Source organism: Adiantum capillus-veneris, chromosome 25 (genome assembly GCF_014529385.1).
Source record: "Adiantum capillus-veneris isolate H3 chromosome 25, ASM1452938v2, whole genome shotgun sequence".
Lineage (NCBI taxonomy): Eukaryota > Viridiplantae > Streptophyta > Polypodiopsida > Polypodiales > Pteridaceae > Adiantum > Adiantum capillus-veneris.
This window is the reverse complement of record NC_140955.1, coordinates 68,293,621-68,311,077: the sequence shown is the minus strand read 5'-3', so window position 1 is coordinate 68,311,077 and position 17,457 is coordinate 68,293,621. Positions and strand designations below refer to the sequence as shown.

General features: G+C 41.2%; 1 protein-coding gene and 1 pseudogene across 1 annotated transcript; both read right to left on the bottom strand.

Annotated features, from left to right (window-relative positions):
- Positions 1-555: 555 nt before the first annotated feature.
- On the bottom strand, positions 556-10,209 carry LOC147425048 (uncharacterized; annotated as a pseudogene).
- LOC147425049 (uncharacterized) lies at positions 1,686-2,833 on the bottom strand. The gene is made up of 6 exons (XM_086500812.1): positions 2,786-2,833; positions 2,673-2,693; positions 2,565-2,607; positions 2,364-2,481; positions 2,152-2,266; positions 1,686-1,882 (listed from the first exon to the last, which is right to left on the bottom strand). Exons 1-6 carry the CDS (start codon positions 2,831-2,833, stop codon positions 1,832-1,834), a joined length of 396 nt encoding a protein of 131 aa, XP_086356938.1. The 3' UTR covers positions 1,686-1,831.
- Positions 10,210-17,457: the final 7,248 nt, after the last annotated feature.

Genomic DNA, 17,457 nt, shown 5'->3' with positions numbered 1-17,457 from the left:
GAATATGAGCAAGATGTTCTGAACCATATCCTCTTTGGTAGGCTCCATGATGGTAAGGGTTTTTCTTCTTTGAGCTATGATTTTTTTTTTATGAACCTTATAATATACTCTATCAGTCCAACTCTTAATGTAAAAGTATAGCAAAAGCCATAAAAGGCTGAAGTTCAAACACAAACTATTAGAAAGAAGACCTTGACCATCCAAATAGGTAGATCAAACAAAAGTACACCTTAGAGCAATTTCTTTGACAGGGCATTGGAACCCAAAAGAACTTAAATTAAAAATAAACAGTACAGAGATTACAATCTACTAACATAATATGGCGGAAGGGGGAGCCCTTTGCACGTGTCGCAATCTGCGACCCGAAGGCTAAAGTCCAAAACAAAAACAAACCCCTTTGCACGCGATAAAGAGGGAGAGAGGGAGAGAGAGAGAGAGAGGCGGCCGGCCGTACTAGTAATAATAATAAGACACAAGTATAATAATAACAGCAAAAGCACAATATATAATATTACAATAATAAAAATAAGACACAGATTAAAACCCTCACAATAATTAGAGTAGAGCTTGGATGTTTCTCTTGATGTGGAACGCATACTCTTCATTGTTGGGGTTGTTCCAAGCAGCTCCGGGGTACGAGATTGACCGAATGCGTGGGTTAGAAAGCACAGTATCCAAAAACCACAAGGGGCTTTGGACAGCTTACCATATGGAAAAAAATATATAATTGCTAGATATCTTACTAGTTTCAACACACACATCTAGCAAAAGTGCAAACTAGTAAGCGTGAGAATACTCCTAGATGCTTCAAGTAGCAATCTTCTTACCATATAGTAAGTTGAGTTTCTATATGGTAAGATAATTGCTAGATGAATCAAGAGAGTTCAAGCTCACTTACTAGTTTGAGATGTGTTATGAAACTAGCAATATTTCTAGCAACTCGAAGATATAGAATAGTAATTCATCTAGTAATTTCAAAACGAAAAGTAATAATCCTCCTAGCGCTCCCAAACTTACCTCAACACCCCTACTTCTCGGTGAAAGTATTCATACTACAACCTGTTAAAATACCCAATCTTTCAAATAATCAATCAATCCTCATCACTTGGAACATCCACAACAAGTACCATGGAGCATAGCACTTGGAACAATCCACAACAAGAGACATGACTCACAAGTAACCTAAACCCCTACAAAGCCGCACAAAACTATGGCCGGATATCAATATTCCTGGTTCACAATCAACTTACAAAGCATTTGGCCTTATAAAAATAGTCGTTATACACTATAAGTACATACATCAGCCAAGACACAACTTCAACAGGCAATAATACACATTTGCAAGAACTCTCCCCATTGCATACATCGGCCCGCAATGCAAGCTGCAAATTCCACCTGAAAAAATCAACAACTCCATTGACCATTATGTCTTTCAATATATTCCATGTCCTTCATGTACATTTACTTACATATTTAGCCACCATAATGATATATGCACACAACTCAAAGAGACATGGCCAACGAGCATTCTATCTTCATTCATACAATTACATAAAGCATGTATAGATGTGTGTTTTATAAATGAGAGTATGAGGGCGTTACCTAATATACCAGAGTTTGGCATGTCAACCGAGTGCCCAAATGATGCGCGCCATCACAAAATGGCTGCTAATGGTTTCCAACAATGGCGTGTCAAAGTGCATGCACTTGTGTTTACCTTGCTCACGCAAAACAATTTTGTACACAAACTAGCAGACCAAGGCACTAGAACACAGCTGTAATAGAGAAGAAACGTGCCATGTAGAATCACATTTGACATCCTCGAGGATCCTTATAGCCTACAACTGGAACAGCTCCTGCTCTCAGCCAGCAACAATATTGCCTGTAACCATCACGTCTTTCAATCATTGATGCAAGCACCATCAAGTTATAAAGTACCGATAGCTTACACACTTACGCAATGCATTAGCTACTTCATACATATGTACATCTTGATGTTCAGACCAAGTTTCATGATTCAATACATATAAGCTTTTCTTGGTACTTGAGTTAAGAAACTACAAGCTTACCTGCCTTTTAGCCCCTGATCTATTGAAATAATGGCCGTAAAATACATGGAAAACTCAATCCAAAGCTTTAGTAGTTGTTCACCTTGCTTGTACTCAAAATCGGCAGCACCCAAATGAGCTTGGCAAGCAGTGAAGGCCACATTAGTATTAGGCAGTGCAAGGGCAGCACTGATGGTTTTGCCAGTAGCTCCCCCATCCGTCCATGCATACTGCAAAGGTCACTCAGGCAAACGTAACATACGATGAATAATTGCAACATGAAGGCCATTCCATACAGTAATCCTATTCCAAACCTCTTGGCAAACCCTGCTTTGATTCCCAGCTTCTTGATAGATCGCAAAGTAGCTGAATAGGATTGAAATACTTTTTTCTCTCCAACAAAAGAGTTCATTAACCTCATTTGTGAAATAACCTGCAAGAGATATATGTGTACCTTGAACAAGCAGGCAGGGGAACGCATCCTTCATGCAACACGAGCGTAATAAAGGTTCTAACCTTGAAAGACACTTCCACTATTCATGAGTATGCTCCTTGGCTTCTAACAGCAATTCCAATCATCACATAGGTGCAAAATACTCAAGCCAGCACAATGACTGGCCGCACCGCCAGAGTGATCAGAGATAACTGTTACATAGAGAAATTCAAGCATTATACCGCACACAAATTGACCATACGATTAGAGTCAGAAAAGCTATAGATTGAGTCAATGAGCTTGCCGAGGAAAAAAGGCATGGTTGCCCCATGCGCAGTGCCCACCAAGCCATTTGCCAGTATAACTACTACATCCACCCAGTCCGCCTAGTGTGCTTAGAGAGCTTGTAGAAGGCCATTGGCCCGCTGTGCAGAGTCGCATCTCTCTCTCTCTCTCTCTCTCTCTCTCTCTCTCTCTCTCTCTCTCTCTCTCTCTCTCTCTCTCTCTCTCTCTCTCTCTCTCTCTCTCTCTCTCTCTCTCTCTCTCACACACACACACACACACACACACACACACACACAGACTGCAGTACCGGAGGGTTTGCGTAGTCCATTCTCTACACAGTCGGAGATTGCAGTCGTGGCTGCACCTTGCATGCCTCATCGTCGTGGCGGGATCGCTGGGCTTCTTGCAATTCTGCGCAGACCCTTTACCTCTAAATTTTAAAATTTACGAAAGACAAAACCTAGAGAACATGGCTAAGTTAAAATAAGAGGAACAACACAAAAGCACAGGTGATGGTAGACATGATAGAAGAAGTGAATTTCAAAATACATATGATGGCAATATTCAAGGAAGTGATGATGATGGAGATTTTAGTAGACATGATTATGATTGTAGTGGATTGTAGCGGAAGAACTCGTGATGAAAAAAAAAACGTTATGCTTGGCATTGCCTTGGTTGATATGTATGAAAAATGTGGTAGGGCCAAGAAGCTATGAGTTGTTTTCAATAGATGGGAAGCAAGAGCATCTCTCCACATGCAATCACCACCTATGATTGCATCTTGAAGGCATGTGGCAATTTGGAATACATTGAGATGGGAAAAATAACTCATGATGATATTGTTAGTCGAGATGATAGAAATCCTAGCTCTTCAAAAGGGCTTCAACCAATAAAAAGAAACTTTTTGGGCAAGGAATCTTATCCCTGTAGTATGAATCGGCCTTCAATGGGTTTTCTAGGAAATACTTGAGATATAACCTACATGCTCACAAATTAGATACACATAGATCCTTGTGGATCTCTTTGAAGGAATGTATCTAGAGGCATCCATTGGATCTTTTGAGTTGAACTTTGTCTAGTTGGACATAGCTAAGTGTAATTGTGTGCAACCAAGCCCAATAGAGTTAGTCTTGGGTACATGTTAAAGGAATTAGAATCTATATGAGTCTAAAGATATGCAATTCATTGCAATCACGTATAAATTGGGTGCATTTAAGTCAAAATTGGTGCCACCTGGTCACATCCTTCAACTTTTGATAGATATCAACATCTTGCATTGACGAATAAGACCTATAAATCCCTTATTGGAAGCCCATATGGCAACCGGTTAGAGGAAGGATTATCAAAACATGGACTCAGAGAGGAGCAGATATTAATCAATCCTCACTCAAGTATGGTACTCAAACGACCAGGATTTAAGGAAAATTCAAACAACAATAGATAACGGGTAACTCTCAGTAAATTAGGATGTGCATAAAAGCACAACATTACCAAGTTACATCAAAATGCCTATGCAGGACATGGCATAACTTCACAGTGAATGATCAGATAAGGATAGACATTGTCACATTCAAGGTGAGCTCCTGAAGACTGGAATACTTCTAAAGTATGAAAGGAAGAAATCTTCTTCATCATTAAGAGATGTGTGTAGAGATTTAGGCTACCGTGAATGACATTATCACATGGGATGCTCTATGAACTCAAGGAGTTTGGTTTTGTCATAATAACTAATATCTAATTCTCCTAAATGATTTTCTCATGTTAAACTGAACATTTAATATGGGGAAGTACCAGGGGAGAAAAAGCTAGAATATTGGTTAAGATGTCAAACCGGCCATAGTAGGGATCCAAAGGAGGGAAAATAGGGATCCAAAGGGGGGGCCATCTGCAAAAGAGCAATGTGAAACAATGGGATTCAAAGACCCTAAGGTTCAGCCCATTAAGACTTCCAAAATGCTAAGGTTCCAAAATTCAATGTAAAGTCCAATGGTAAAACCTTAGGGATATTGGATGCTTTGTAAAGTGTACACAAAGTCTTTCTAGATCCCTACATAGGAGGGGGCGAGTCCTTTTAGTAGGGGATGAGAGAGAAACACACACACACACTCACAAGCTCCCTTTACATTGGGAATAGGGGACACATGTCAACTCCCTAGCCTAGTTGCCCCCAAGGTGCATTCAAATCCTATTGGATGGCCATAGAGGTGGACCAATGAGAATTAGGCTAGAGTAAATCTAGTTTAATTCATTTAAAAACACTTGATAAAAGAACCAATAAGAATTAAGCTCTCTAGAAGACTATTGGACAGTCTCCCAAGGGGTCCAATGAGCATTCAACAGCCCAATGGCTTGCCTGATTCCTATTGGCCAAAAGACAAAGGGGTCCAATGAGAGTTTAATTGCATTAATCAATTACCTAAAGCTCTCATAAAAGGGGAAAGGGGGACACATGTCACAAGGCTCTTCATTTGACCACTTAAACCCTATTGGCTAAGCTTGGAGAGGTCCAATGGGAAGCCAACAAGAGGAATTAGCAAGAGGGGTCGACCAAGAGAAAGAGGGGGCTGATTTTGTCAAGGCATTATCACACACACACACACACACACACACACAATCTCATGTGTGAAGCAAAGAAGACTCTCTCTCCTTCTCAAGCTTTAATGGAAAGCTCATCACCTACTCCAAGCTTGTGGGAAGGGAAGCCTACACCAACAACTCTTGGCTTTGTGATGCACATCCAACCAAGATCCAAGCTTCAATGCATGCTCATCTCCTCTACCATGCTAATTACTAAGATATGCTAAGCATTTATGAGTGATTAGGTGAGGAGATATACTTATTTCTCGTAAGACTACTCCTTCCTCTCAATCTACTCTCATACCCCGCTAGCTCTCACCATCTTTGAAGGTGTGTGAGGTCTTGGGTCTGACATCGTGAGGGAATTGATGTTGTGTTTTATAAGTGTATGCATGGTGATTGAAGCTTCCATCTTCATTGCACTAGCAAGTTATTGAAGGAACACAAAGTATGTATTGTAAAATGTCTCCCTTGGTGGGGGAAACCTATAATACAAAGCCTTTCGGAGGGGGGACCGGCTCCATGTAAATATGGGACTCAACTGTTGTCAATAGCTTAATTTCTCTCTCTTTTGAAGTATTGTTCATGCCTATCTAAATAGGTGTTATGCTTTTTGTTGCTCTCTCCATCCAAGAACTCTTGCTATGCTCATTAAGAATCTATTCTAATGAAATGCTCACTATGTTTATGCTATTTTCTACTATACACAAGTTACTAGGCCATTAAATGTTACAGTTTTAGCCAGTGTGGAGCAAGGTTAATGAGGGTCCCTCTCATGCATGTCGAAGCGTGTTTGCAGTTACCTCCACACATGAGTACATCTTGTACTTGAAGGATGTTCTTTTCTAGACATTCTTATTTGAGACATTTTCCACATGTAGAGACTATGAGTCTCTAGGAGTGATAGTTGAGGTATGGTGGGGTTGTTTACTAATGAAACTTGATAACAAGTCAAGGACTTATACTTGTTGATGAGTTACGTCAACCAGTTCCTTTCATGGAAAGTAAAAAAAGGTACTCTTTGGGGTACATCTTTGTTGTGATAACTCATTTAGCATGCTCATGTGAGCTCTACATGGAGTCTATACACTATGTTGGATATGGGCCAGTTACACAAGATGGTTACAAAAGGACAACAATGTGAAAAATCAAGATGTTATTCTTGATTTCATTGAACCTCCTAGTGAACCATGTTCCGGTATAACAAACAACTGGATCCTAAAGGATGCCACTGTGTAAAACATTAGTGTTCCTATGAAGATACAACCACTTTTGTTTTTGAGGACAAAAACGCTTCTCCAAGGGGGGAGTAATGTCAGTCCTAGGGTAAGCCAGGGCGACAAGCAAGGGCTAAAGAAACAAAGGGGAAATGAAAATTTGTTTCCAAAGGTTTTTCGGTATAATGATTATTTCCAAGTTACAAAAGCAATTTAATGTTTCCAAAGTGTGTTGGAGACGCGTGGACATGTCAAGTATATGTTGAACAACCTGATTATTTCCAAGTTACAAAAGCAATTTAATGTTTCCAAAGTGTGTTGGAGACACGTTGACATGTCAAGTATATGTTGAACAACCTAAACATAAGGAGCTTGATGAAATTTAACTTCTTGATTGGATTCTAGCACATAAGAAAAGACAATTGCAAGGTAGGACTATTAGCATGTGCTTGGTGAGTCAAGCTTATGAATTATGTGGTGTGGATTTTTGAAATGAATGGAGGAGGGTGGATTACTAGATTCACGTCATGTATTGGGTGCCTACCTCAAGGCCTCCTCATAACATTTCAACCATTCTTGGGTCTAGACATGTTCAACAATGGGGTCTTGAGCATTGCATGTTGCTTTAAAGGGGAGTCTAGTCCAACCCCTTTCTCATAGACAATTTGGTAACATAGAGATAGTAATAGGCAGCGTTTCTTAACGCTAAGGTAATGGCGGACTAGCATGATATCTTCCTAAGGCATCTTCAATGAAAAATGGTATGTCCATAGATTCTGATAGAGAGTTGGGAATCCCTTACTACAGCCAATACATTTGTACTATATGTTGCAAGACAATTAGTTGAGCTAGACACTTCATATCTTGAGCAAGATGAAGAAATGTTAGAGCCTATTTCATTGTGGCAAAGCCAATGCATTAGTTACTTGTTTATTCTAAACATTATGTATGCGAGTACACAAACAATTCCATTCTTTGTACATGAGATGCTTACTATACAATTGACATACGGTTAGGATCTCATAGTGTTCTTGATTTTGCCTTCATGAAGTGAAACCTAATGCTGATTTTCTTCACATAAGAGCACGAGACATAATAGGGTTCAGTAATGCACTCCTATTCTATAGATGCCTTAAGTGTCTATATGCAAAAGAGATGCATATAGACTAATTATTTTCATGATGTTTTCATCCCTTTGATCTTTCTTATTGCTTTATGCAAGTTCCTTGACCCGATGCTAGACGCTTTGGTTAATTGGTTTTATGCCAATCAAGGATACTTTGATGTCACAAAAAAATTGAAGATGTCACAAAGCAAATGTGAAAAACACCAAAAGCATTTGCTGAATGAGAGAGAGAGAGAGAGAGAGAGAGAGAGAGAGAGAGAGAGAGAGAGAGAGAGAGAATTGTGAAAACCCCCTTAGACAGAGTGTCATTGTGAAAAATTCAAGATAGAGTTTTCTCTTACGCAAGAAAACACACACACACACACACACACATATATATATATATACATATATATATATATATATTTATATATATATATATATATAGAGAGAGAGAGAGAGAGAGAGATTCGAAGAATTTGCATGATGGATAAAACCAAGACCTTGTATTAGAAAAACTAGTTGATTTTTCAAGATAATGTTTAAGTTAAGCCCTAGATTTATGAATAGCCACAAGGTTAGTGGACAAGATTGGGTGAAGCTTAGAGTTAAATGGGCTATGGTTTAAGTAGCTCTTCTACTTCTTAGTGTGAGATATCAAGAATTAGAAAAATAATGCACGAGGTGCGGGTTTCAAGGTCAATCATCTGCTACCACTTGGTGATCTATTTGGTTGGTCTATACCATTTTTACGTTCTTTCCAAAACCCTCTCCTTCCAAGTGGGAACTAATTATATATTATAGCATTCACCTCAAGACATAGATCAAGACTATTCTATTATTAGGGTGTTCCTTTTGTTATAAGAAAATGATGCACTGCTCAATAGTGAGAATTCAATATATAATAATAAGTATAGTAAATTTTGTTTAAGTTGATAATGAAAGAGATTTGTGCTATGACTTTACACATTTTTATAGGTATACATATCAAGGAAACATGAAATCCTCAAAAGAAACCTAAGATTTAAACAAATTTTAAAAATACATACGTATATAAGACAAATACATCAAAGTCTCTTTCTCATATCGTGAGCATATAGAACCAATTGACCTTTTAAAGAGTTTATTATATGGTTACTATAGGGAAAATAGATAAAAGCCTCTTTCTCAAATGGTGAGCATATGGAACCAATGGAATTTTTGAAGAGCTTCCCATGCGGTGAGATATTAGTTACTTAGATATAGCAAGTGTGAAAAGTCAACATTGCTATATGGTTATGGCATTAGAGTTAGGATTTGCTACTTTCAATCAGCAACTTCACTTAGTTACTACATAGGAAATGCATGGCCATTTTAAAATTGCTAGTTTCATCTAGCTAATATGAACTTAATGTATAGCAAATTTATAGAAACTATTGTTTTGCTAGTTATATCTAGCAATTCCACTACAAGCCTAGGCAATTACAAGTTCCATCTAGCATAAAAGGTATGATTTGCTACTTGTATGTAGGAAATAGCGTGAACATGATGAAACTTGGTATATGGTAACATGTCAAAAGTTCCTTGTGAACTCTTTGGCTCCGGCCTTCTGCAAGAGGTCCCTTGTAGGATTCCTCACATACTGCTCGGCCTGTTCTTTCAAAAATTGATACCAAACAACCACAATGGGCGTCCCCATTCGCTGGAAAATACGCACCTCCTTCACGGGCCACTACTTCTTGATGGAGCGCTAGCTGAGCACAAACAGATCCCAGCCGGGCACTCCGGGCAGCTGCAACCAGTTTTTCGGAGCCTGTCATCCCCATTCGATTGCTCGGAACTAGCGACTCTTCGTCCAGAAAACAGCGGTATTGCTGCCCCAACACTCCCCACAAAACACGAATAAACTGCTTGTCCTCCCCAGCATGGCTCAAGAAGATGTCGAAACTAGCACTATCAGAAGCGAGCAGCACTTGAGCCTTCACTATGCTTGCAACGCGCTCAAATTCCAAGCTGCGATGCCTCATGTCAATGCCCATATTGCTTACAAGCTTATTTAGAATCCCTGCCTCATCCCAACCGGGTGCCTGGGCCTGGTGTCTCACCTGCGGTACTGATATAAGACCGAAGATGGCAATTGTGAGCCTGGAGTCATTGGTCGTATCCAGGAACCGGCCTGCGGCAATGATGGTGGCGGAGTGGGGTGCTATGTAAGCATGTGAGATGTAGAGAAGAATGGTGGTTGCCTCACGCTCGTTGTCGGTGCAGAAGAGACCCTCTGCATGCACACAAGAAGATTTATAAATTTTCTCATGTAGGAAAACGAGGTCTTTTTCAAATGTTTTTCATACAATGCATAACATCATGAGCTTCTACTCGAGAGGCACCGCATACCTAGCTAGGTACGATTGGGGGCAGCCTCCCTCACAGAAGCTCATGATGTTGAGGTAAGTCACTATGTGAGAATTGTTGTGAGAATTTGTCCAAAACTTCTTGTGGCAGTGCGCGTCTGAGGCGTGTGATGTCGTGCGCAGCCTCAGCATGGCAGCTGATGAATACTGACATTTTGATTATACTAAAAAATTACCAGCCTAGGCAGTAAGTAAGGCAGTCGAGGCTGCAGCAGGAGCTGATTGGGGCCTTCGCTAATATAGATGAGACGAACCGTCGAAGCAAGCCTGAGTAGAGAGTTCTAGTCAAGACTGATCACGACTTGCTAGAGTACTGGGGAGAACTGAGATTTGATGAGGAAAGCGGTAATCGAAGAACGTGAACGATGAAACTGAAAGGGGCCTCAATTATAGCCCTGCCTTGCCATCGCATAGGTCAGCATATACAGAGAGAGAGACCCGCCATAGCATAGGTCAACAAATATATATATATATATATATATAGAGAGAGAGAGAGAGAGAGAGAGAGAGAGACACTACCACAAAAAAGGTGTCATCGACGCACCGCGTCGATATATGCGTCGATATCTACGTCCCTCTGAATCTGTCCCTATTTGCATTGACATCTGCGTGGAAAGACCTTTTTTGCGACGCAGATATAGACGCAGATATGAACGGATATATAGACGCATATATCGACGACCATAACAGAAAAGTTTTTTCTTGGACAGAGGGGAGGTAGCCTGGCGTGTGCCCAGTGAAAAGATGGACACAGTCACCACAGCCAGACTTCCTACCCTCTGCCCAAGAAAGAGAGCAGCACCAAAATCAACCGTGCTCCCGCAGAAATTTCGGCAGAGTTCCCTTCGTTTTTACATAAACTTTAAAAAATATATATATCATGTATACGCCTCTTACATGCTATCCATGTAGGATCTCACATGAGATTTAAGGCCAATGACCATAACGAACCATAACCATAACTTAAAAGCATAACCATAACCGACCAATACAACCACTTTGATCATAACCAGAAACCAAATTAACAATAACCATAAGCATAACCAAAAAGTTAAACATAACCATAAAAAAAACCTGAACCATAACTATGTCTATACAAGAATAGGAGAAATAACCATGTTTAGACAATGACAATGACAATAACCATAACCATAAGAAAAACAATACTTGTCTGAACAATAATCATAACCATATATATATGTCTATACAAAAGGAGACACAGAAGCGTGTCTGTGTCTCACAAAGCATATATATGAAATCCGGTCCACTGATGACTAGGCGTCACAACCGGCACATAGGACAACTCACAAAATTAGTATTGACATTACTTCACATATACAATACTTAATTAAATCAACTCACACATATTAACGTCTCACCTCAAGTGATCAACGAGACTGTAAGGCCGCCCAGTCTATAGGCTCTCCTGAAGCATCAAGATCATTTAATACTTCATAGATACCTCTGCGATATCCATCTGACTCCTCCTGACGTGTCGGGGCTCAATGCATCGCAAGATTATGCGTTTATACAAAAATTAGAGTAATAAGAATACATGATTCATCGCGTTTTAAAAAACGCCATAGTTAAGATTGGATTAGAAACTCAGAAACTCATAGCGAAAGGTGTCGAAGCCTTCGTTGCCAAGATGAGATGTCCCCTTGGTCATCTGTCGTATCTGTGCGGCCTCACGCTGCTGTCTAAACCGCATGGCCGCGTCTGCTCATACTCACTGATCTGCAGCCACGTCTCGTGTGGGATGCCCGAAGGCTTCGGCAAGCCGGTCCTGAAAGCCTTCCGAGCTGCATCTCGTCGATATTTCACGGTGTCCCGTGCAACACCCTTGATCCACCTCCTCGGAACAAAGTCAGAACCCGGAGCACGTTGGTACTCTCTCAGAATGGTCTCCACTATGTAAGTGACTTTGTCCTTTTCTTGCTGATCCCAAGATGTCAAAATGCTGGTCGAAAATTGTAGCTCCGCGAGCTGGTGAATCCGTTGTCTCATCTCAGTCCCGACTCTATCCATGTCAACAGAACCATCTGGCCGTACAGTATAGAGCTTGGAGGCACTAGGATCGTGTGTCCCCCAAGGTGTCCAAGGTGTGCCAAGAGGTGTGTCGAGAGGTGTGCCTGGGTAGGATGAGGGTCGTGAGCGAGGAGGGATCGAAGCATCTGTGGACCCTCCTCCACAGCAACCACCACCTCCACCTGATGATCGCCGAGATCGGCGAGTGCGCCTGTGCTGCGGAGATGAGGACGTGCCCGCCTCTGCCCCACCCCTAGGTGTCAAAGCGGCCGTGATGGGAGAAGCAGGCGTCGTACCCATAGGCGTCCCCCACCCCCCATAGGCGTCCCCCCCCTAGGCGTCAGACCCTCGGGTGTGAAGCCCAGAGGCGTAGTACCCGCCGCCTCTGGCTACCCTATACCGAGAAGCCTTGTTTATTTCTCGGAGCAACCTGAACCACAAACCACCACTTGCATTGGATCCAGCAAATGGTTAATTAGTAGATCACCCCAGTACGGCAACGTATGGACAATGGACAAACATTTCATTCCTCGAACAAGTTGCCCCTCATGTTTCTCCCATCGGTGACGCTACTCTTGTACATGCATAGGAGGACATTCGATGCGACCAAGCTGACCTTCGCGCAAGTGATGGCCATTTGGAAGATAACGGTGGTGGCCTTGATAAATAGTCTTTTGAAGAGAGGCAGAATAGTGCTTTCAGTAGGCATAGAAGACAATTCCAAAGTCCGTTTGCGTTTTTGCATAGAAAAACGCAACCGGATTTGACCTACGGCTTGTGTATTTGGCGTTTCTTCTATTCGTTTGAGCTACGGCTTGCCATACATGCTCTTGACATTGCCTAAAGACTACCTAATCATCTACGGATGGTTTCAATAGGCATAGAAGCCATTTCCGAAGTCCGTTTGCGTTTTTTCGTAGAAAAGCGCAACCGATTTGACCTACGGCTTGTGTATTTGACGTTTCTTCTATCCGTTTAACCTACGGATTTCCATACATGGTCTTGACATTGCCTTAAGACTACTTAGTGGACTACGGATGGTTTCGGTAGGCGTAGAATGAGTTTTCGAAGTCTGTTTGTATTTTTTCGTAGAAAAACGCAATCGGATTTGACCTACAGCTTGTGTATTTGACGTTTCTTCTATCCGTTTGACCTACGGCTTGCCATACGTCCTCTTGACATTGCCTAAAGACTACCTAATGGACTACGGATGGTTTCGGTAGGCATAGAATCAGTTTCCAAAGACCGTCTACATTTTTTCGTAGAAAAACGAAACCGGATTTGACCTACGGCTTGTGTATTTGACGTTTCTTCTATCCGTTTGACCTATGGCTTGCCATACATGCTCTTGAAATTGCCTTAAGACTACCTAATGGACTACGGATGGTTTCAGTAGGCATAGAATCCATTTCCGAAGTCCGTTTGCGTTTTTCCATAGAAAAACGGGACCGGATTTAACCTACGTATGGCTTGTGTATTTGGCGTTTCTTTTATCTGTTTGACTTACGGATTTCCATACGCACTCTTGAAATTTCTTTAAGACTACTTAATGGACTATGGATGGTTTCAGTAGGCATAGAAGTCATTTCCGAAATCCGTTTGCGTTTTTTCATAGAAGAACGCAACCGGATTTGACCTATGGCTTGTGTATTTGGCGTTAATTCAAACCCATTGACCTACCGCTTGCCATACACGCTCTTGACATTGCTTTCAGACTACTTAATGAACTACGGATGGTTTCAGTAGGTATAGAAGCCATTTCCGAAGTCCGTTTGCGTTTTTTCGTAGAAAAACGCAACCGGATTTGACCTACGGCTTGTGTATTTGGCGTTTCTTCTATCCGTTTGACCTACGGCTTGACATACCCGCTCTTGACATTGCCTAAAGACTACCTAATCTTCTACAGATGGTTTCAGTAGGCATAGAAGCCATTTCCGAAGTCCGTTTGCGTTTTTTTGTAGAAAAACGCAACCGGATTTGACCTACGGCTTGTGTATTTGACGTTTCTTCTGTCCGTTTAACCTACGGCTTGCCATACACGGTCTTGACATTGCCTTAAGACTACTTAATGGACTACGGATGGTTTCGGTAGGCGTAGAATGAGTTTCCAAAGTCCGTTTGTATTTTTTCGTAGAAAAACGCAATCGGATTTGACCTACGGCTTGTGTATTTGGCGTTTCTTCTATCGTTTGACCTACGGCTTGCCATACGCGCTCTTGACATTGCCTAAACACTACCTAATGGACTACGGATGGTTTCGGTAGGCATAGAATCAGTTTTCGAAGACCGTCTGCGTTTTTTCGTAGAAAAACGCAACCAGATTTAACCTACGGCTTGTGTATTTGACATTTCTTCTATCCGTTTGACCTATGGCTTGCCATACACGCTCTTGACATTGCCTTAAGACTACCTAATGGACTACGGATGGTTTCGGTGGGCATAGAAGCCATTTCCTAAGTCCGTTTGTGTTTTTCCATAGAAAAACGCGACCGGATTTGACTTACGGCGTAGAAGCCGTTTATGAAGTCCGTTTGTTTCCGTAGAAAAACCCAACCGGACTTAAAAAACGGCTTGTATTCTGGGCGTTTCTTCTATCCGTTTGACCTACGGCTTGTTATATGCCCCCCCCAACCTTTTTTGAGGAGGAAGCTTGTCTCTAAGAGCAACGACGGCGCTGTTGTTGCTCCCTAGAGGGCTTTCATGTGTAAAGGTGAGAGTTGAGCTTTGAATGTATTTTGAGCTGGTCAAATGAAGTCATAGGCTGCATCAGACGATCCAGGTCACTTTGGCTCGACATGCACAACGCCCGGTCAGACTACTGACCATGGAGGCGATAGATGAGATCCGCCAACGACAGATGCTAGATCTCCTATGATCTACCTATCCCAGCTAGCTGTTTTAGCCGTTTAGCCCACACCCAGTAGTTTAGGATTCCATAATATTTTATTTTGTCATTTTGTCATCTTTTTACTCCGACTTTGTATTAGATCCACTACATTGTAACTTTCTTGTCTCATAGGTCACTTTGGCCTTTCGAAGACGTTAATATAACATTTCATTTCATTTCTCTCTTTAATTTCATTTCTTAATTTAATTTTAATTTCCTACGTATACATTAATTCTCTCTCTCTCTCTCTCTCTCTCTCTCTCTCTCTCTCTCTCTCTCTCTCTCTCTCTCTCTCTGTCTCTTTCCTACACACACACACACACTTTTCTCTCTCTCTCTCTCTCTCTCTCTCTCTCTCTCTCTCTCTCTCTCTCTCTCTCCTACACACACACACACACACCGCTCTCTCCCACTCTCTCTCTCTCTCTCTCTCTCTCTCTCTCTCTCTCTCTTACACACACGCACACATGATGGAGAGAGAGAGAGAGAGAGAGAGAGAGAGAGAGAGAGAGGGGTTGGGGGGGGGGGAGAGTGACATAATACCTGCGCAGCAGGTTTCAGCCAAGATTTAAGCAGGCAAAAATGGCCCCTGTGCGCGCATGTTTCCCTTTTTTTTCCCAATTTTTTTTGCGTCGCAACCAGCGTCGATATACCCGTGGGAATTTGCGTCGATATACGTGTGGCAAGGCATGGCCGTCGATATATGATGCGTCGATATCCTCGTGATATGTTGTAGTGAGAGAGAGAGAGAGAGAGAGAGAGAGAGCGAGAGCGAGGAGCACGTTTTTTATTTATTTCATATACAAATATGAGTTTTTTTATCGTGCGCTGCTCAAGCACATGCATTTGTTGACTACTTCTCCCGAGTGCCACCATATCATATCAATGTCTAAGCTGTCATTGAATGATTGTAAAGGCGAGTTTGGACAGTGAGAGACAATGTTCGAGAAAAATCATTTTCACAAACATACAAAAATCCCTCCAAGACAAATTTGAACCGGAAATTTTACAATACTAGCCAGTATTTTTGCAAAATTACACTATTTTCCATGTATTTTAAGTGGAATTTTCTCCTTCATACCCTCCCCTCAACCGGCTACTTTGATTTTGCAACCGGCTCAAGGCTAAGCTGAGGCACACTTTTCCCGAACAACGGTGAGAGATAATGAACGTATGGAGCAGGGCTCGGGAAAAACTTAAAGTTGAACCAGCAAAAAATCCTTCTCATCCTAAAATGAAATGTCTTGACATAATTTGAAGAGGCAAGAACCTCCTCAACCTCAAATGAGACGGAAATTTTCCCTTTCGTCCAATTTCTGGACTCCTTGCAATAACGTAAAGAAATGTGATATTTAACTTCTACGTCATACCATAGTGCAAAACTACAAATTTAGAGAAAAATGATCGAATTTCAGCATAGCCCCTTGTAAATTTGTAAAACCATAAAAATATTGTCTTGCATTACTAATATAAAAACCAATAAGCACAAAAAAATTTGAATTCAGGCAATGATCTAAACCAAACATAAATGTTATTTGCATCACAAAAAGATTAAGTAGTAGCACGATAACTGGAAAGTTGAGGACCCAAGCTAAGGTTTAACCCGGGGTGGTCACTTTTTAGAATGTGTATGCTATTACGTGAGTTAACCGGAGAGGATTTTTAAAAGATCAAAATGTATCAAAATGTATACATACAGAGGGGGGTGGGGTTGTTTAAATAGGCACGTAGTGTAAATATAGTATGTATATTGAGGTATTATTAATAACCTCTTGAGCGCACGTGATATAGGAAGTTTTTGATAAGTGCCCGCCCCGGGAGGTTTAAGCCTTCAAAAGTTCAATCCTAGCATAATCTAATCAACTCAATTCTAAATGTCTACCCATAGAGAGTATAACACTCAGCAAAAGCACTTTCAACTTGAATTTAAACATAAGGGAAAATAAAAACCTTGTCTCCTCAGAAGTCAACTATTAGCTAATAGAGTACCAATTCTCTACATACCAAAAGCATCTACAAATACCTGTCAAGCAAACATGAACAAGATTAATGTGATAGCCTGTTATGTGTCAATTCCAAACCGTAATTATGTGCTAAAAAAGGATTGAGCGTAAGAGGAGAGAGTAAGGGAATTGAACCCCATCACCATGTTAGATGGCTACGCCAATCTCTCTTGGGGAAGAGGAAGAGCAAGTGCACTTCAACCAAGAGCATTGGCAAAGTACACCCACTCCTCCTTTTCCCAAGACAAGTTAGTAATGTGAAGTAAGGAAAATAAACATCAACAGATAACAAAAAAACACTAAGAAACGTATACCTTCATGATTGTATAATCAAGCTGCAAATACCTTGTGAAGTGTACAAATGTCTATGAGCTTTAGCACCCCATAAGACCATGCTCTCCTCTAACTCTGTATCCCAAAGCTTGGAGGGACCTTCAATATTAATCTTCATTAATGCATCAAGACTTTGCACTTCCATGCTATT